Source organism: Rissa tridactyla, chromosome 17, assembly GCF_028500815.1.
Source record: "Rissa tridactyla isolate bRisTri1 chromosome 17, bRisTri1.patW.cur.20221130, whole genome shotgun sequence".
Taxonomy (NCBI): domain Eukaryota; kingdom Metazoa; phylum Chordata; class Aves; order Charadriiformes; family Laridae; genus Rissa; species Rissa tridactyla.
The window spans coordinates 3,409,456-3,429,483 of record NC_071482.1 but is presented as its reverse complement, the minus strand read 5'-3'; the positions used below and the strand labels follow the sequence as shown (position 1 = coordinate 3,429,483).

At 40.6% G+C, this 20,028-nt stretch overlaps 1 protein-coding gene across 6 annotated transcripts in view; it reads right to left on the bottom strand.

Annotated features, from left to right (window-relative positions):
• Positions 1-1,500: 1,500 nt before the first annotated feature.
• Positions 1,501-20,028, bottom strand: part of ARHGEF12 (Rho guanine nucleotide exchange factor 12) — an 81,673-nt gene continuing 63,145 nt past the window's right edge. For 5 of the 6 annotated variants that reach the window (XM_054223097.1, XM_054223094.1, XM_054223096.1 and 2 more), the window contains 14 exons: positions 19,457-19,582; positions 18,535-18,649; positions 15,840-15,940; positions 15,509-15,586; positions 13,936-14,011; positions 13,358-13,525; positions 12,727-12,814; positions 11,710-11,799; positions 11,481-11,557; positions 10,877-11,104; positions 9,349-9,834; positions 7,344-7,657; positions 6,492-6,564; positions 5,026-5,878 (listed from right to left, as the gene is read on the bottom strand). In XM_054223097.1, the coding sequence (XP_054079072.1) occupies positions 5,868-5,878; positions 6,492-6,564; positions 7,344-7,657; positions 9,349-9,834; positions 10,877-11,104; positions 11,481-11,557; positions 11,710-11,799; positions 12,727-12,814; positions 13,358-13,525; positions 13,936-14,011; positions 15,509-15,586; positions 15,840-15,940; positions 18,535-18,649; positions 19,457-19,582 (2,031 nt within the window). In that variant the 3' untranslated portion in view covers positions 5,026-5,867. Of the gene's footprint in view, positions 2,732-5,025; positions 5,879-6,491; positions 6,565-7,343; positions 7,658-9,348; positions 9,835-10,876; positions 11,105-11,480; positions 11,558-11,709; positions 11,800-12,726; positions 12,815-13,357; positions 13,526-13,935; positions 14,012-15,508; positions 15,587-15,839; positions 15,941-18,534; positions 18,650-19,456; positions 19,583-20,028 lie in introns of those variants that run through there. The other variant, XR_008469650.1, reaches the window with a different exon arrangement.

Here is a 20,028-nt window from a genome sequence, read left to right as displayed (position 1 = left end):
CTTTTTAAAGTGTTCATTAAATTGCTGTTAGTGACGAGACGAGTGAAATATCAGGAAACAAAAGGCATTCCAGTGAACGCACCAGTGGGTGCTGCACCCGCGTAGGAAATTCACTACAAAGGGCCAAGTTCCACTCCCAAATTACAGCAGACAATTGCAGAAACAAACAGAACGGCCACAGGCGCGCAACAAGCTGCACGAAACTCAACCAAGGCGTCACTTACCGTGGGGCACGTCCTGGAGTATCACTCGCAGCTTAGATCAAGCGGCAGATTTGTTTGCTTTCTTGTGGTTGGTGTTTTGTGCCAGTTCCTCCTTACTTGTCAACACTAAAGGGAAGACACAGGGGCATTCTTCCCTGTACAATAAAGACTGCACTTGGCAAGGAACCAAATACCACCATCCTTTAAAAGGCAGCTCCCAAACACGCGCTCTTCTGCTGTTATTTTTTTTTTTTATTTCTTTTGCCCTGGTTTAGCGTGGTACCCATTATATTACATACCATACGCAGACACCTCTGTTAGGTTATAGCCTTCATCCAAGACTGCTGTTGAGATCAACACCGAGAAGCAAAGTAGTACAAGTCCAGAATACAATGGGCACAGAAGCATTGATTACTTACTGATCTGGAACTTTAGTTCTTTCAGGAGGCACGTTTGACTTTAGAAAAGGACTAGATATTCACTAACTCACTCTGACCAGCAGGAATTCAGTCAGGGTGCTTAAGCATCTGTGAAAGTCTGAACATGGTGCCTTCGATGTCAGAATTTTTAAGACTCGGTTAACATTTCTTGAGATTCAGTAGGTTTTTGTGTGTTTTTTTCTTCCCGTGGGTGTTTTTCTTTTTTAAAGGATCCTCTTGGATCTCCTTTGGAGCAAACACACAAAATGAGATACACTGCTAGGAGCAGCTCTTTAAGCAGAGATGGACCAGTCCAGAAACATCCCTTTCTCGTGCTGTTTATTCAGGAGGTTAGCACAGGGATGGGATACGGATGGTTAGAGTGAACTCAGAAACTCAAACCAAAGCTGCTCAAGTGGCCCCAGCATTTCCTCTGAAACCAGCAGGAGACAGCAGAGCAGGCGGGGAAACAGTCACTGTTTGGAAGCACAGGACCCTTTTACCTCGACCAGACAAAGCAGCATTTTGGCTCACTTTACCCGTCAGCTGGGCGCAGGCAGTGCCCACAGGAGAGCTCGGCACAGGAGGGCAGGAGGCTCGCGCTCCCTCCTCAAGGAACAGCGCCTGATCAATAACAATTGTGTTAACTGGGAGAACTGGGGGTCCCACATTCGCAACAGCAACAGATTCTGAAAGGTCATTTGTACCAAATGAAAGCGTCCTTTGCTGATCAAGACAGTTTGTCCTGCCAAACGCTCCAGGCAATTACAGCAAAACAATCTCCAAAAAAATCCAGCAGACAAAACTTATTTCCTTTAAGCTTATTTAATGATATTTGAAACGCTTAAATTTTCTATTTCCCAAATCCTGAAAACAGATTTTTTTTTTTTTAAGTGACCAATATTTAATTCCAGAAACATACAACCTTATCAGCTAAGTCATAAAAGAGCTATTTTACAAACATACATCTGGATAATTAGAACAATAAAGTCTTTTTAGACATTCAAACATGATCAGTAAAAATACAGGATTATTAATAAAGATTTTTGTGTATTTTTTTAAAGAATACTTCCAGATTTTTTTCTTCTCTTTAAAGTAAATCTCTGTTAAGAGTACATGATTGTATGTTGTACAAAGAAAATAAAAATATTCTAGTATGAAGAGAGCTCCACAAGACTTAATTCAAAATAAAACAGCAGTGTTTTGGCTGCAGTATCCCTTTTGCAGTACATCTGCTTGTCAGTTGGCACCTTTGGGGGACGGGGAAGGAATGAAGGGATTTCTTTGGGGAACAGAGGGAGAAAACAATACCAGATACCATCAAGCACTGAGATTATAATCAAGGGCCAGCTGCTGGAGCATCAGACCCCCCTTCTAGTAACAGGGACAGTATCTATAAATCAGAACATCTAAGTTTTATGAAAACACTGGAAATAGGCATAGTGCTGTCTGAAAGCTGACCAAAACCATCTAGATGCCTTAGCTCTTGAGGTTTACATTCCTCGTCCGTCTTTCTGATCCCACCTATAGGATGTTAAAGAAATCTCCCCTCCTTACAGTCAAGGCATGTTCAAGAAACCAGAGTGATCACTGACCAGCTTAGCATTTGCTCTTCTACCCTTCTACAGAAGGAGGAAATTCCCCTTTCCAGAAAGTACCCATCTGACTTTTTCGCTTGTCTGTGAACTATGTCCCGTAACAGCAGAAGAGAAATCACTTCTCAGGAGGATATGAAAGAATGCTTGCTACACTACATCTTTGCTCCTAAGATAAGAAGCCCTTGCTCATCTTGCATTTGAGGGGGGAAAAAAAAAAACCAAACAATAAACAAGCCCCAACAAAACATTGGGGAGGAGGGGCTGGTGGGGCAAACAAACCAGAGAACGTTGTCCTGCTCTGCTATCCAGTTTGAATAAGGGAATGTACAATCAATCACCAACGAGGGGAAAATTAAAATGCTTCCTTACACTGGAAACTGGAATTTTAAAAAGGGGTGATCTTATGGCTTAAACAGGGAGAAAAAAAGTGAGAATCCTGAATAGTGCATTTGAGTTCCAGCTCCTTCCACGCAGCAAGACGTGGCCTGAGGTCTGCCATACAGTAGATGTGCTAGAGAGGAAAAAGGAAACCCCTGTTATTTCAGGTTACTGCTCTCAGAAGATATTGGATCCCTGACCCCACCATTATTTTTCTAGAGGAGTAATGCCCTATTTGTGAGGAAGATCAATGTAGCGTAAGGCGGCCAACTGAAACAAAAACCGAACAGGACAGAGCACAGTGTCTCAGTCGTATTGCCCATAAAACTGGGTTCAGATGGCTTGGTCTTCTCTAACATTCCTTAAAGCTCCCTGCAGTCTCCTGCTCTGTAGACTGTTCCTTTCATCCAGCATGAAGGCTTCTCTGCCATCGTCATTAGCCTGGTACAAAGTGTGGATCTTTCCCCCTATACATCTTGAGACGTGACAGGGACAGAATTGCACCTGACCTCCCAGTGGATTGTGTCCAAGGTAGCATTAGGGGACAGTGGGGAAAATTCCACTCCAGCAGCTCCACAGGCAGAAATGTAAAGATGACATGGCAACACCAATACTCTGCATTCCCAGCTTTTTCACTGCTGCTACATCCATTAGAGATGATGCTACAAAATGCTTATGCAAAGGTGAAAAAGTCAGAGGCAGCAGGGGCAGACTGCTCCCCCATGGCCCATCTGAACAGCTACATGCTTCTCGTGCAGTATGTTGCTCACCGTGAACCTTGAAATTCATGCAACTTGTAGAAAACCAGAGAACCAAGGAGTTTGTCTTCAGTCACAAGGAAAGAGTATTAAGCAACCAGGCCTCCATAGGTCCCATCTTTCCTGGTCTTCCAGCATAGTCTTGAAAAGCTAGACTAAGCTCTCTCTAATAGAGTTCAGTGGTAATTTCAAATCAACCATGGAAGCCTGCTGGAAAGCTTTTAGACAGCAATGGTCACAATAACCACTCGTGTTTCTGGAGTGTGCTGACCCAGGCAAGCAACATGCCAACTGATGAAGGGGATTTCAGGGGGAGAACAAGGGTCCTTTTATTCAAGGGAAGAAGGGCCTTAAACACCAAGTCTGGCTATAACCCAGTTCTCTTTCTGGCAGGATCAGGTAAAAGATGCCACATCAGCATGAGGCAGCGTTCTAGTTTGGGGGCTCATCAGAGGAAGTCTAGATGTTTATAACCAAAGGAACCGTCTGGCTGAAGGTGAGGAGGGGAGATCCCACCCATGTAAAACTGGAAGTAAGAAGCTAATACTGACAGTATACTCATACAGGTGCAACAGGACAGGCCTTAGTGGGTCCCAAGAGGAAGCTCCTGGCAGCCTGGAAGAGAACACTTTGGCTTGTGTTGGCAGTGTAATGCTCCGCTGGTGACAAATGATATTTTGTGCAATGGGCTCTTGAAACAAGACCAACTACCGTACCCCCTACTCTGTAAGGGCTCATGGCTCCAACTTTCACATCAGGCCAAAATCGTCTCTGCTCAACCTCTGTTGATCTTTACATGAACTTATCCCTTGCATATTTCTAATGGGAGGAACAAGAACTGTTTTTTTCCTACGTGAGCAGACAAAGGACAGATCTGATTTCTTGCCAGCAGCTAAAGAGAAAATGTTTGTTTTAAAAGAGCAGGGATTTTTAAGCTGACCAAAGACAGATTCTCAGCACTTCTGATGCATGCAGTGATGCAAACAATGCTATAGCAGTTCTGACGCGTTAATGGGATTTACAGGCTTGGCATGCAGTTCAGTTTGGGTTCATTAAATAGTTTAAAACTTGGGAAGAGGGTGCAAAAAAGACCACCTTACACACTTTGCACTAGCAGTTGTATTCACGGTGTCTGTGATACCGGGGACAGCTTGAACCACCCTGCGCCAAGCAGAAAGGGCCTGTCTTAGGACCAGCTTCAGAGCAGAGGCACAGCCAGCTTAGGCTGTCCAGTGTTAGCTCTGCTGTAGCCTGCTAATTACCACCTTGTTCCCAGACTGGAAGGAATTCCAGCAGCAAAACCCATTAGAACAGGCCTAAGGAAATACTAGAGAGCTGTGTCAGCCTTCTTTGTTTTGCACGTCTCTGTTTCAGTGAGAACACATTGGCACAAATCACTTTAAAAAAAAAAAAAAAAAAAACCACAAACCGAAACCCAACCCAACCCTGCCCTCCCCAAAAAAAACCCAAAGCCCACCCCAAGCCCTCAGCAAGACATACTTTCAGGTACTAAAACTTACTGGCCCTATAATCAGCAGTACCTGTGGCTAACTCAAATGGCAGCCCTTATTCATTCAGTAGTGAATCGGGGCAGATCTGCCCCACATCTTTGAAACACTTCTGGGTTTGCATTTTTTCTTTTTGATCCAGAGAAGAGTTACAAAAGTGCTGCAGGTCCAAGTATTTTTTATCATTTTACAAAGGAGACAATGATCAAAGCCAACAAAGTCAAGAAAAAAATTAAACCTATCTTTCTCCTCTCGCAGTCTAATCTTGCATGTCAACAAAAGAGACCCCTAACGGGAGAGGGGAAAAAGAAAATTTGCCCACCTGAAGTGCCTGGCTATTTAGTGCATGGAAAGTTCTTGTTAGACATGTGGTGTCATGAGCAGTTCCCATGCAACGTTGAATACAGATAGTTCCAGCCACAAGTCTTCCTAACACCTTCATAAGTAGCTCTTCGCATGGCAGTTTGATTGCCAGCAGGGAGTGCAGAGTCCAGTCCAGTGAAGAAAAGGTACACTTGCACATAGGCGCACCCTCTCCCCTCTGACCTGACCTTTGGTTCAGGAGCAGTGGCAGGCAGGGTGTACTATATGCAGAGGGCTAGAACTGTCACTACCCAATTAAAATAGAACAAAAAAGGCAGATTAAAAAATTAAAATGTGCTTTTGATACACGGAATGAAGTCAAATAAATACATTGATTTTTTTTTTTAAATGTCTAAATACATTTTTATATCCTACACCCAAAGCTCTGTACATTTGGTTTGGTTCTTCCGTTCTGAAAAATGAATTTCTGGTAGCAAGGAGAGGAGCAGAATAGAATAGACTCCCTCACTGACAAGATAGTGCAGATGCCCCACAGGAAAAGCACCCCGTGCCCACTTTGCTAGAGTATGGTTCACGTTCGGATGGTCCAAACTCTCTTGTCTCAGAGTCCACACGGAAGACAGTGGGTGCTGTGTCCTGATACTCTTCATCCAATCTTCGGCCGCTCCTGGAAACATGACTAGCTTTTGTCTGAAGGAGGGAAAAAAAAAAAAAGGAAAAAAAAGTTGGTGAGAGAGAGGGGGTACAATGAGAGATGAATGCCTATCATTTCTAAACACTATCACTAGCAGAGAGAGCATGTTATGTGAGAGACAGCACACCCATTTAACCTTAAGACCTTTGTTAGTAATTCCAGCAATTACATCTCTAGGATGCCTAAGGCCAATTTAAAGGACCCAGGGCAACCACTTTACACAGCATCAGAGACACCCCAGAGAAAGAAAAGAAGATTGTAATCATTTTACATGTTCAAAAATCTTCCTTTGGGACTTTACATCAATCTAGCCTTCTTTGAAAGAGAAGTGGTAAATCCCAAGATATAGGTCTTTGGCAGGTAAAGGTGAGATAGGTTGCAAACAACCTTTTCAGAGGAAGGAACAAGCTCCTCTGAACATGTGAGTCTCAATGGATTCAACTGACCTTTTCTGGAATCAGCGTGGTCTCAGCCCTGTGAGAGCTGCTGAAGTAGGTGAAACCTTTTTTGTGTGCGTGAGGAACATTAATAATTGACTTTGTGCTCTTTGTTTAACGTCTGAAACTAACGTGGTATATGCTATTGATTATAGACAGTCTGGTTGCGTACCTGAGTGCTCTCCCATGGAGGCTGATCCAGCCAGCCCTTGGCGTCGGAGAATGGTGTAGTCTTCCTCAACCTCCTAAAAAACAAAAACAACCCCAAAACTCAAGTGGCTCTTTCTCTATTTACCAACTGAACAAAGGGGGCATCAAATGGGAAAAGAGAGGTTTCACTGCAGGTGAGTGGACTGGAATCGCCTGTGTTGCACAGTGACCCACGATGGATCTCAACTCCTTTATCAGCATCTTTATCAGGCCTTCCATTTGCATGCAATATTCCACTTTCTTTTCAGATTTCAGTGAAATTAAAGGCTGGCTACTGACTTAACATGTTGGTATGTCTTGTACATCAAGATGCTATAAACCTTCTACAGCAATCACTATTATGCATAGGGAATTCTCATCACATACAAAAAATCATACAGTGAGACTAAAAAGCTTGATATTGGTCTGCTGCAACTTAGCACCTTCATTTGACACTAGAAGCAGTATGCAACAGATTTGATAAGTCTTTTTATGTCAGAAATTCATATTCCTTAGGCCAGTAGCCCCTTCAAAACTCCACTGTTGCAGACTTGCATCAATTTTGTACTATCCTTTAGTAATCTCTCCAAATTCAAATCAAAGCAATATGCAGACCCGCTAGCTCTGGCAGAACTACTTGCCTCTTGTAACCCACAACTTAACGCAAGCAAAACAGCACAAAGTTTCTGCTTCAAAAGTTTCCAGTGATAAGAGCCAAAGACAAAAAAAGGCATGGCTGCCTTTCTTCCCGCTCAAAATTATGTTCAGGCTCTGTTCTAAAACAAAACCTAAGCAAAATGAAAGCCCTGATACTGCAAGTGGAAATATACTATACCTTTAACTTTTCAAGGTCATCCTCTATCTTCTGAATATATTGCATCATCTGCACACGTGACTCTATAGAGAAGTGAGGGCTTGCTACAAATGAGCAGGACTCTTCCACTCCCGCCCAGCGTGAGCCCATCATCTCCTCAGTAAACGGGGAGCTTCCTCCATCCGACTGGGTGTCCCGTGGGGAAAGTGGCTGCTGCTGTGCAGAGTCCAAAGAGGTGCGGCCACCTGCAGTGCACTGGAGAACTAGAGACGATACCTCCTCATCTGTGGAGCTCTCCTGCACTGTTCCATATCCATCAAGGATCAAATAATTTCCTGTTAAGAGAACAGCTTTTTACTAACACCTCCAGCTCAATAATCGCCAAGAACCACTGGACTGTAGATAGTTTAAGCAGACTTTAAGAAAGATAAGTGGTGAGAGGTCCATCTCCTTAGATATTTTAAAACGGATAAGAAAAAGCATTTATGAACACTATGCAGAACAGTGATTATATCAGATCAGACTAGTTTGGTTCTGAATTGGGCTTCAGAGATCATGGCTGGTTTTTGGACTGCAGTTTGAGAATCACATGATTAGATAAGCTAAATCACCTACCTTCCTGTTTTCCAAAATCTGTGTTTCTATTATAACATCTGAAAATCCTGCACTTGCAATAATGGTACCTGACAAATCAGACTGCTAGATATCTAACCTCTACTAACCAGCTACGGTAGTGAGGATGCTTTTAAGATGGGTTAGCTTTAAAATTTAGCTTGCTGATGATATGTTAAAAGATAAAGCAATTATAGATAGAAATGCTTTCACAACCTGCACCTAGCAATAGGATTATATTAAATAATTTCTCTACAGTATTACAGCAAAGCTAGCATGCGGAGTCAGAACTGACTAAAAACAGGTCAACCTAATTTGGATGTCCCTGCACAGTTAAGAAAGAAAACAGCGTAAGAGGTGACAAATAAATTAGATGCTTCAAGTTGTTGGTGCAGTTTTAATAATTTGAAATGTCTCAGTAATTCAGGGAAAGACAAATGATTTCCAATATGTAATTGCAGACAGCATTCAGACAGTCACAAACTGGCTTATTCACATTGATAGAATCCAATTTTTAAATAAAAGCGTATTTATGAATAAAAGATTTCAAGACTAATAGTCACATAGAATCTACCTACTAGTAGCTACTTCTACTACAACGTGCATGAGGATAAACCTCAACTTGTGTGCTAAATTTAGTGGAGTGTCACCATGTCAACTGACCAAAATCACAGGACTTTCCTAACACAAAGTGCGCAAAGTCCCATGAAAGTGCTCACAGCTGCTGTCTTAGAGCTAGTTTTCTGCTGGGTTAACAGCTCTACAGCCTTCTTGAAGGCTAGCTCTACAACCTCCTTTGAGATGCTGCTCAGGTAACTGCCAAATATACCATATGTAGTAATAATAATGGAAATAAAAAAAATAATAAGCCTTTAAGAGCTTCAGACTGGAGTAAGGTCACAGGAGACAATTAACAGTGCAAAGCTAAACCGTAAATTTCTTTTCTGAAGCTTGATCAGGAGAAGCCAACACAGTATCTACAAAATAGCATGAGTCATGGGGGCTTGGTGCATACAGGCTAAGGAAATGCTTTGCCTTCAGGGAAAACCTTTTTCCTACAGGTCCCAACAGTCAGTTGGGAGATAAAGGAGTCCAGTGCCAACCGCAATCAAGAGCTTGCATTGTGTCCCTGCCTCTGTAATTACAGTTTGTCACAGTGTATTAACCCCATAGTATTTCAGCTTCTCCTTTCATAAAATAGAGAATTCATTAGGTACATGTTTGCAAAGCCCTTTTCAGGGCTAATAATGACTGTCAAGGTCTGAGAGTTAACTTGAAATGTCCTATACCGTATGAGCAAGAGAGGAAAACATATTGTGATTTTCTTTAGTATCTTCTATTTAAAATGGAACTCAAGTCTCTAATACTGAATCTGGCTGGACTATCATCCAGTGAGTGAATGAAATATGCTCACCTGAGATCCGTATTTGTACATCCTCTTCCTCCTTCCTTTCCATTAGTTCACTTTCAGATGGATTTTCATCACTGTGAGCTTCTCGAGCGTCAAAAAAATGCTCCCCACTATCATCAGCACCCACCCCTTCCAGCTCTGCAGTTGAAATCTCCAGATTCATACTCATGTGGTCTATTGCTAAGTTACTACTTGATCTGGGGTCTCTCATAACCAGCTGCATGGCATCCCCTGAAGCTGGCGATTCAGATGAAGTCCGGAGGCCATAACTAGATGTGGACTCATTAGTTCCGGTTCTCGGAAGTGTTCTGTCTGTTCCAGGCTGGTGAAGTTTGTTATTGTCAGAGTGCTGTAGTCCAGGCTCACTTCCACTCTCTGTTTGGGCTTCTTGAGAAACGGTTCTAAACCTAGGAAAGCGCTGCCGGCCTTCAAAGGTCCCCTTCTCGGAAAAGCCAAGTTGCTGTACCAACAATTGTTTCAGCAAGCCCACTGCAAGTAGAGAGAACGTTCACAAGGCTTCACAGACCATAACCTCCCTAACAGCGATTAAACTAGACATAAAGACCACCTTCTCAAAAAGCTTTATCTCACAGCAGCTAGCCCTCTCATTGCTCTTGCTAGGAAAAACAGGGATAAAAATAAATAAGGTCTGAAGCCTTACTCTGTATTTCACCTTATGAGTAAGAGCAAACATGTCAGTACAAGTTCCATCTTGCTTAGGGAAAAACAGAGAAATCATCTAATAAAATTATCCTGCAAGTGAGTTGGAGTACAGATGAGTGCCCAGGTTCTACTGATGTCCTCAAATGAGCTAAGAACTATGGCCATAATAGGGGATTCCCACCTGAGAAACAAGTATATTGAGAATATTCCACTCAACTTTGAAATGACAGATCAAAAAATTTGAAGACACGTTTTCCTGAAAATTTCATGCAAATTTATGCTTGTTTGAACTTCAACCCACATTCCTTTAGCTCTCAAATTATCCCAACCAAACACTTCATAATAAGGACACATTGTTCAAAATAAAAATATGATACTGTCAAGAGCATAAGAACACTGTTCATTCTCACCATATAATGCTCATGTACCACCCAAGATAAGCTATGATTTCATACAACAGAACAGTCACTCATCTAAGTGGAAGGCTCTTGTCAAAATCTGAGTGACCCACTGCTGCTGTTAGAGGGCTGCTCTTTTAAGTCTGAACAGTCACGAGAAGCTAGGTCACTAATACTATCTTTACACACCCCGCAGACTAAGATTAACTCATCACTGCTCTTTAAAAATGAGTACCAAGAACACTTGTACAGCATTCAGAATTAGAAAAGCACTTTGAATCCTATAAGAAGGAGAAGCATAAATGGATTCACGTTTTGGTTTGCTATGCTTTAATTTACAGCACAGAGAGAATTGGTATTTAATAGAAACGGGCTTCAGATTTTATTTTAGCTCATTGATTCAGATGGTTGACCTAAGTATTCCTATCTCTAAATCATACCCCATGAGATAACTGCCCACAGATACTCACAGTTCCTTAATGCATCCAATGCCCACTGTCCTTCTGATACGGAAGGCAAACTGGTGGTTGTGTGTTCATAGCATGCAGAAGAATCTTTCAGTGTCAGGTCTGCCTGCTGCACTTTATCAAACTGTCTTTCTGACACAAGAAGACTTTCTACCTTGGACTTTTCAGACATGATGGGTGAAGAAGACTGAGCACTCAGTATTAAAGGAGACTCGAGGCCCAAATCCTTATCTAGAAAACAGAAATCATATATCCAGATTAAACAACTATGTGAAATGTGATGACAAAGTGCAGAAAATTCTGCTTCACACAGAAATCTCTGAAAACACTAAAAAAAAAAAAAAAAAATACAGTTCTTGAGCATGGGCTTCATATAAGGCCAATTCTTTCCAGGGGAAAAAAGAATCTTTCCCAGCAATTTATAAAACAGATGGAAATAGTAAGAGGTATGTTTCCAAGAGGTTCAGTATCACTTCTCTACGTGACTTGTAATGCAGAAAAATGTCACAGCTACTAAAAGATCCCCAAGCCACAAGGAATATGGCTTGGCACATTTGCACTCCATGCAGCAAATCTACTGATACCATTTCCTGGACCACTGTTTTACCTGGACTTTGTAGACTACTGGCAGGAATGTCATGCTGCTCTTTGAGCTTCTGCTGCTCCTCTTCTTCACGCTCTTCTCTGCAGGAAGGAAAGAACGAACACATTCTTTTAGTCACATATATCTGAACTGCTGCATGAGAATCCATACTTTGGCTGGCAATCTTTGAGCAGAAGAAGGGGTACTGGAAAAAGAAAAAACAGCCCTTCTTCCTCCAGCTACTTTTACTTACTCGCCAGGTCCTGACTGTGGTAATGGAATCACTCTTCTGGTACTCCCCATTTTTACAGTTCCTGCCATCTGAGCTATAAGGTCCTGCCATCTGCAGTAGAAACATCAAATAAAAACATGCAAGATGTGAAGCATAATGAACACTTCTCTATTTAACACGTCTTAAATCCAACTAACATTATTATATTATTACTGCGTTTCTTACTAACAGAAACATTTTTTTTTTTTTTTAAATTCTGTTCTATATGATTCCTCAGTAATACCTTGCAGCCACAAATGAAGCATAATGCTCACCTCACAAGGATACTCTTCAGCAGAAGGAAATGAACGACAGGACCTTAGCAGGAGTCATCAGGTGAGGTAATTATTTTATATATAAATATATATGAAAGCATTAAGTAACATTTCACGTATTACTGAAGAGTTTAATTTATGACACACTAGAACAGTTGCTATGTGACATACAAATAAGTCAATGCCCTGCATGTACTTTAAAAGAAAATCATTTCTACCAAAAAGAAAAAAAAAAAAGTGTTCAGCTAGGGAATCAAATTCATGCATTGGGGTGCTTACAATGCTAGTATCAAAGTCTGCAAAGCTAACTGGTTCTGCATGAAGATGCAGAATTACTTCAGCTACTTATCTGGCAGCAAGGGTAAATAAAAGCATTTTTGAGGTCAGAAAAGGGTCTGGAGTGAGCCAGACAGCAAGCAACAACAATAGAAACATTGAGTGTACGTATGGGGGGGCGGTTAATACATATGCGTGTATATATATACATACACATACATGCTCGCTAACATATGCACATACACCGTTCCCCTGATTTTTGTAAGTTGGGAAAGACTACCCTTGGATACTTCCTACATAGACCAACGGAGCTATGTTTTCAGCTAAGCTTAGAGAAGGAACTCAGGTAATTCATGGACACCTGCACAGTTACCACAGGCAAGCAGATGTAAAAGATCTCTCAAGTACAACACATCAAGCAGCAGATGGAGCTGAACCAATTACTTACACATTCTTTTCTGAAACAGTCTGTGCCACCAGCTCATAAATATGAGCGCCATTTTCTGACATGGAGATGACGAAGAAAGCTTTGTTATCTGAAGCAACACAGGGAGAGAAGAACTTAACTAGATGCCTTGTCCCACATAGCTTTTGGAAAATTAGGAAAATTGGGCATAACCCCAACGAGAAGGAATGAAAGAAGAGTTCATGAGATAACCCTCCAATGCTATAATATACAAACACTGATCTTTCCCTATGCCTATCGCTATCCCTATACCCAAATTCCCGAAGGAAATTTGTCTGTCAGTCCTAAAAGAGAAGACCCATTACTGCATAAACCATTTTGAAACAGATTTTTCTCCTCTTTTTCCTCCTAATAATTTCTAGAGTACCTTTCATCTAGCACAATCAGAGTACTTTTAATTTAGAAGTCTATTTAAAACTCACGCCATGCTTATTACTGATGCAAAGAAGTTAAACAGCTAATACATACAAAGCAAGATGTTGGACAACCAAGAATTAAGCCTACGCATTTTTCCATGTTCTACTCTGGAACTCTATACAAAAACATCTATCCTCAACTGATCTAATCTTAATTTTTGGCTTCCTCTTTTGCTTTTTCAATTGGTTACACTGACCTGTTGCCACCTGACGAACCAGAACGGTGTTCAATTTGATGATAGGACTGAAGGTGTGTTTACTATCAGCTGTCGATGCCAAGATTTTACTGTGACACTTCAATACCAGTTTATCATCTTGTTTCTGCAACAGCACCAGAATGTCCTCTAGAAGCAGAGTGTAGAGGTCTGCACAGAGTGCAAAAGAACGCAGAATGAGTTAAAGCTTCATAGTTTGGTATCACACCCCTGCAGAAAGAAAAAGGCTGCATTTTTGATTACTCATGCAGAGGCAGTAATCAGTGCTATGCCATTCTAGACAAAGCTTGCAAATCTTCCTCATCAAAAGTACAGCAGAAAGCTACAGATGGAATCGGATCATCTCAAGACTGACTGCTGTGTCCCTGCATGGCCTTAATGATACTCCAGCACATTTCAGAATTGACAAGAATAATTTAATCAGCTCTGAGAAACACACAGGCAGTATTATAGGTGGCAGTGAGAATCGTAATTGCAAACCGCACAATTGCTTTCTCTTTCTGTCGCTCTCAGCAAACACACACAAACCCAACTAAGTCAGCTGACAGAACAGGACTCACCGATAGTTTTGTCACGATTAACCTTCCAAGTTAGAGGTCCTTCATGAAGCATTTTTCTCTTTGTTAGATCCAAGTTCTGTCACCATGGGGAAGAAAAAAAGTAGCACTATGAAATCTCTGTGGAAGCAAGTAATAGTAAAGCATGGGAATGTCAGAGGGAAGGCTAGGATAGGCACTCCAGTTTCGAGATGCGCAGCTAAACCCAGTCTGGAAAAAGAAATGTGAAGCAGGAGTAGGGTATGCTTGTAAAATCTTGTTATCACTCTTTCGCCGCTCTTTTGTGGATGCTGGGGGTCACAAGGTGGAGAACTTTCCTACTAAATCAAGCTACTAAGACATTAGGATGTCATCTGATTTCTAGGAGGAGTTTTTCCAATATCCCATATAAAGTTTGCAGTTCTAGTATTACAACTGGTTAATGCTTCAGCACTCAATTTGCAAGTCAAGTGTGCCTACAAATGATATACTGATATACAAATCATTCCAATGATCTGATGGACTTTATAATGTCAATGGATTCTTCAGTCATTCCAGTGCTTGTGACATTTAGATCTGCAGGCAAGCAGAAGTGACAATTTTCACAAGTCATTCCTTCCAACTCACAGAGTCTACAATCAATGACAGCAAGATTTCATAACTGCCAGTAAGTTCTTCATTTCCTAACTAAATGCGGGCAAGTTTATTTGTGGAAGGCTAAATGATACAGTTTTATAGAGGAGTCTTCATATAAAAATTTCTTCTGACTTTGGAGAAGATAGGAGAGTGATAAATAAACAACAGAGAATCTATACAAGACACAGGAACAGACAGTGGCAAAAATCAGGAACTGGGGATAAAGTACCAAATCAGTACAAAGGTGTAGAAGCAAAGGGAGAAGAGTCCTTGTGTGGAAGCTACCTATTTGGAACATGTGTGAAAGAAGAAAGAAAAGATTTGTTTCAAGTTGCAAGCGCCTATTGGTGCTCATCATTCACTTGAAACGTGAAAATTTCATAAAGTTAGTCCTGCTGCAAGGATGCTGACAGCAAATAACCAGCTTCACTAACATAACTGCAAGAATTTACAGGGCCCTGAAGCACAGTACTTTTAGCACTGAACTTAAGATTATTTGGCTACATCTGTGGATCTCCTATACAAATCAGCCTGTGTACAAGCTCTTCTTTTAAAGCCAACTGAATCGCTACCCCTCATGGCTCTCCGAGGCCTCCCCAGTTCCAACAGCACACCTAGGACATGCGATCATGTGAGACATATAGCAATAAGATGATTAATCATCCACCAGCTCTCTCTTATGTGATACAGATGTGCATTAGCTTGCAGACCATTAAAATTTGTTTCACAGAACTTACAAGCTTCATCAACACTTCAATGTGCAGAACCAAGTTGTTACATCCCCAGACATCCTCAGGAAAACTCAAATTTCTGAGACTAATGGTTTTAATTTTTGTATAGAAATATTTATCTCCAAAGACCATTTGATTGTGCATCAGAAGACTGTAGCAGAAAGAGCCACAAACTGAACAGGGCTGCAATCATGATTTACATAAGAGATTGCTTCAATGTTGTCACTTACCCTGAACTCATCCATCATGGGATCCTCAGACTGCTTCAAGTAGGACAGGTCAAGACGACGCTGATAGTCTTCCAAATGCTGCAGAAAATGCAATGAAGATGGTGACTTTGATTAGCAACAGTCACTAGCATCAGAGTGCAGGCAGTCATGAATACTTCCACACATTCCCAAATGCCTGGGATTCCTCCTCTTACAGGAATATTTGTGCCACAAAACATTCTTAAGCACAATATGAAGTCACTACTACAGAGACTCCAGGTGTCTTAAACAGCTTGCTGCCCTTCAACTCTCTTCTCCCCAAGCCTTGATGATCACTCCATTCACCTCCTACCTGCTTGTTCTCAGACTCTTTGACTGCCTGGTTCACGTGGTTAAGGATCTGACGACAATGATCTGCTGCTTTCTTCACTTTCTCTTTCTCTTCAGGCAGTTCTGCAAGAGAAAAAGGAAATGTAATAATGCTTTCCTATAAAAGCTGAAGAAGTCAGAAATCTAGTGCAGTTTGCTGACCTCAAGTTTGAGAAAGAGAATATAAATTCTCAGAATACTTTATCAATAAAAGCACTGCATTTCAAATGTGAAGTGGCAAAAGTAGACTTGTGACAGGACAGAATTCATTCTGCCCTGCACAAGACTCCAGCCTCTGATGATCACCATACACAGCACAGCACTTGTTACTCTCCCTTTTTTGAGGGGCTTGTGACAACTATTCACTCCACAAACATCAATCTGAGAAGTCTAAAAAGTTTAATAAGGCTCTGCTGTGGTACAAAGAGAGTCTCAGGGTAGATACTTAAGATCACACACAGCCAGCTAGCCGAAGTCCAGGATTCAGCAACTGACTATTGGCTTCTGCATTTCTCACAATCCTTTTTATTTATTTATTTTGGAAGAGAAAGAAAGAGACAAAGAAACATAATGCAAAATATCAAAAAAATGGGTCACATAATAACTTTTTCCATCCAGAAAACCTGTATTTATTTTAACAACTTAGAAAAAAAAGAAGTATCTCTGGCTACATTTATGCAGCCTGATTATAAAAACAGTCTTTTATTACAGCAAGAGCAAACAAGAGTTATCTTTCCAGCCAACATCACTTGATCATATGCAGATAGACAGCGGTGAACCCCATCAATTCACACTACCACAAGCCACATTAAGAATTTAGTTAACAGGCCAATAAACAAGTACATCAAAGATAATGGAGTATCACATGCTTTCCTAATTATGATTAGATAAATGCAATATATTTTTATGAGTAATGAAATTACATTGCAGCAGGTATTCACTAGTAAACCTGAAAAGGCATTTCGTGGTATTATTAATCATATTTTCAACTGTTCTGCTGGTAATATCTTTCAGTGTAACACATCCTAGCTAAACTCCACCTGCTGCAAGAATATAAAAACACTCTGTAGTGCTTTAGAGATTAAACAGATGAGGAAGATCAAGATTCTGTTGGTGTTTATCACATAGGAAAGTATTTCTTTCCAAGTTCAATCTCCTTCAAATTCTTAATTGACATTATGTTGATAACATCCAAGATTTTTACATGAAATATCAGACCTTAGGGGTGTAGGTCAGATTGCACTCTGAGCGCACATTTTTCCCAGATATTGGCAATTTTGAACAAATAGTACAGAGGATTGATTAAAAACAAAACAAAACAAAAACACATCCCTGGTCGATAACAAGAAAACCTTGACCTTAAAAAAATCAATTTGTTCTGTATTATCTGCTTTTTGTTCTCTTCTTAAAGAAACATGTTGATTTGCCATAAGCCTTAACACTACATGATTTTTGCTTAGATTCTATCAAACCTTCCTTTTTTGCTCACAAGTATGTCCTATGTCTACCCAAGCTTATTTAAGCAATGGCATAACTTGATAGATTTTTATTAGATTCTTCATTCTTCACATTTTTATGTTAGTAATGGACAATTAGGGAATTGTGTTATTGAAGATCTTATTCTTTTTCTGTCTCAAATGCATCTATGTGGAAATTGGAATTCACTTAAATGTATATTCTCTTAATAGTTTGATTTAGCTATCTTAATGTCCTGAATTCAAGAGAAAAATATGTTTATCAGAGCATATTTATTATTGAAAACCTATTCACTGAAACAAATAGTGTGCCATCTTTAGTTATTGAATTCTTTCTAGTTACTTCGTTCTTCAAGATTGTAGAAAGGAGTTAAATATATCTAGAAAATTACAGAAAGAACAGGCATGCTAATGACTATTCAAAACAATAGCACAAATGCAACCTGCCTCACAGTAAGTTCCTAAAGATTTGGTTGCTAAGAGAATGTCGTAAGGAAGAGTTACACGATACCCGCTCTTTTTCCTCTGTTTTTTTTTTTCTTCTGAATGTAATTCCAGGTATTGACATTATCACGTACTCTTACACAATCAGAAATATAAGGGTGCAGAGAAAGTATTTTCTTCACTTCTGTTTGGTTGTCATAGTCCTTAAAAACCGTTAATAACAGTGGTAGTGTAAAAGCAAGGACAGGCTAAGAACTGGAGAGTGGAGACAGGAATTCCTGGTTTCCTTCAAATACTGATTTAGTATTAGACTACTAGTTTCCCATTAAACTACTAGTTTCCTTCTAAAACTAATTGCAAATGAAGTTGTTTTGCCAGTAACTTTTATAAGCAGAATGGTTTGGTTTATCTTCAAAACTTGAGCATTCCCTTCACCTAGCTTTTTAAAACTATATTTAAATTATTATATTGCACTCTACATAAACTACAACCCAATGCAGAATGTCATTCAATTATTTCATATTGAATGTCCTTTTTTTTTTTTTAATAAGAAGGAAAATGGGTTTAATTTAGAAACAAAGACTGGATTTTTTAATTTTTTTTTAACCTGCCCTCCTGTGCGGAAGACAGCAGCAAGGTCACAATGAAACCAAATAGTGATCCATAAAATTAAACTATCCTTCAACACATGTTTTGAAATCACATTTGCCTAGAAAACCTGCTGAGATGCATGCGCAAACCCTAGTGGAAAGGCTTTACCTGTGTACTTAGCAATGTTATCCAGCAGAAGGGGGTACTTAGTCAACCTCTGCATCTCTGTGGGAATGATATCCTTCAGCTGCAACCGGCGACACAGTGGATTACTCTCAGCATCCTAAAATTAAACAGCACAATAACTACATTTGTCATTTTTATTAAGGCTATAATTACCTGAACGTGTAACATCTATTCATCACATAAACGTCTATTACTTCACTTTCCAGTAATTAAATACAAGACAAGAAATGCCAAGATCTATCATTCAGACAACACATCCCCTCTCCATTTGCAATTACACATTGGAAAGGCTCATCACAAAAGCAGCGGCTTCCTTCCCTCATTACTTCACAGAGGCCTGGCACCATCTCCAATCAATCTCAGTCACCGCCATATGGGAGGACATCAGTTTGGGCTTTCACACCATAGCAAAAACCACAGTACATTTTTCAACATAACCTCCACCCTTGCATTACCAGAGTTCTTCCCAGCCTGTGGTAATGAAGATAATGTTCTCTCCTCCAAACACCACTTATATTCAAGCCCCTTTCCTGGCAGGCAAAATAGGTGTATATCATCCGTCTTCTGCTCGTGGCACACATCAAAACTGCACTACAATAAGCAGTTTTTCCCACAGTAGTACTCATCCTTGGGAAACATCTCACCTCAAGTGAGATGGCATGTCCTGCCTGGAACAGCATGTGCTTTCCTGCATTCTATCAGGACGTTCTTGTGTTCCCCAGAATTAAAGGCCCCTCCCTCCAGAAACCATTAGCAGAGATACAGTATTGGAAACGATCCCAATCTGAAGACTATGTTAGACATGATGTCATTAATTATAATAGCTTTATCTACAACCATTCATTACACTATACTGGCCACTAGCCACATCCTCAGGCAACTCAAATCCTTGCATAAAGTTCACCTGCACAAAGGTCTGGAAGCGAGAGTCCTTCTTCTGGCGGGACTTGATGACCTCTAGAGCAAAGGGCTGGTTACTGCAGAAAGTGGCAGTTGCATGTTTCAGCTTCTCCTCTGCTGGTCCGCTAAACTGTGCCAGAAAGCCAAGAAAACCAAATTTAGATAGACTGGAGTTCAGCATGTGCCAGTTTCAAGAGATATATAGTCAGGTAGCAGAACTGGTCTTGTCAGCGAAGAAAGGAATTACTGGCAAAATATGAGAAGTAACTTCTATCCTGTTTCTAAAACCTTGTCTTCCCAGACTACTGAGGAACCCCTTCACATCTCAAACTCTGCAGTTCTCCTGTCTCCACTCCTAGCACATCCAATCCTCTCCATAAACGCACTGCTGATTCAGAGGGAAAAAACAGTGCCGTGTCTCCACGGTCAAACATAAGGAGAGCAGAAAAAACTGCGCTCACATGAATGACACAGGATTATTTACCAGACTGTTGGTCAGCAAAACCAAGACCAAAGATCATCTTGTTTCTCAGGCATGCCCATGCTTACACACCAGAATATAACATAACATCTTAT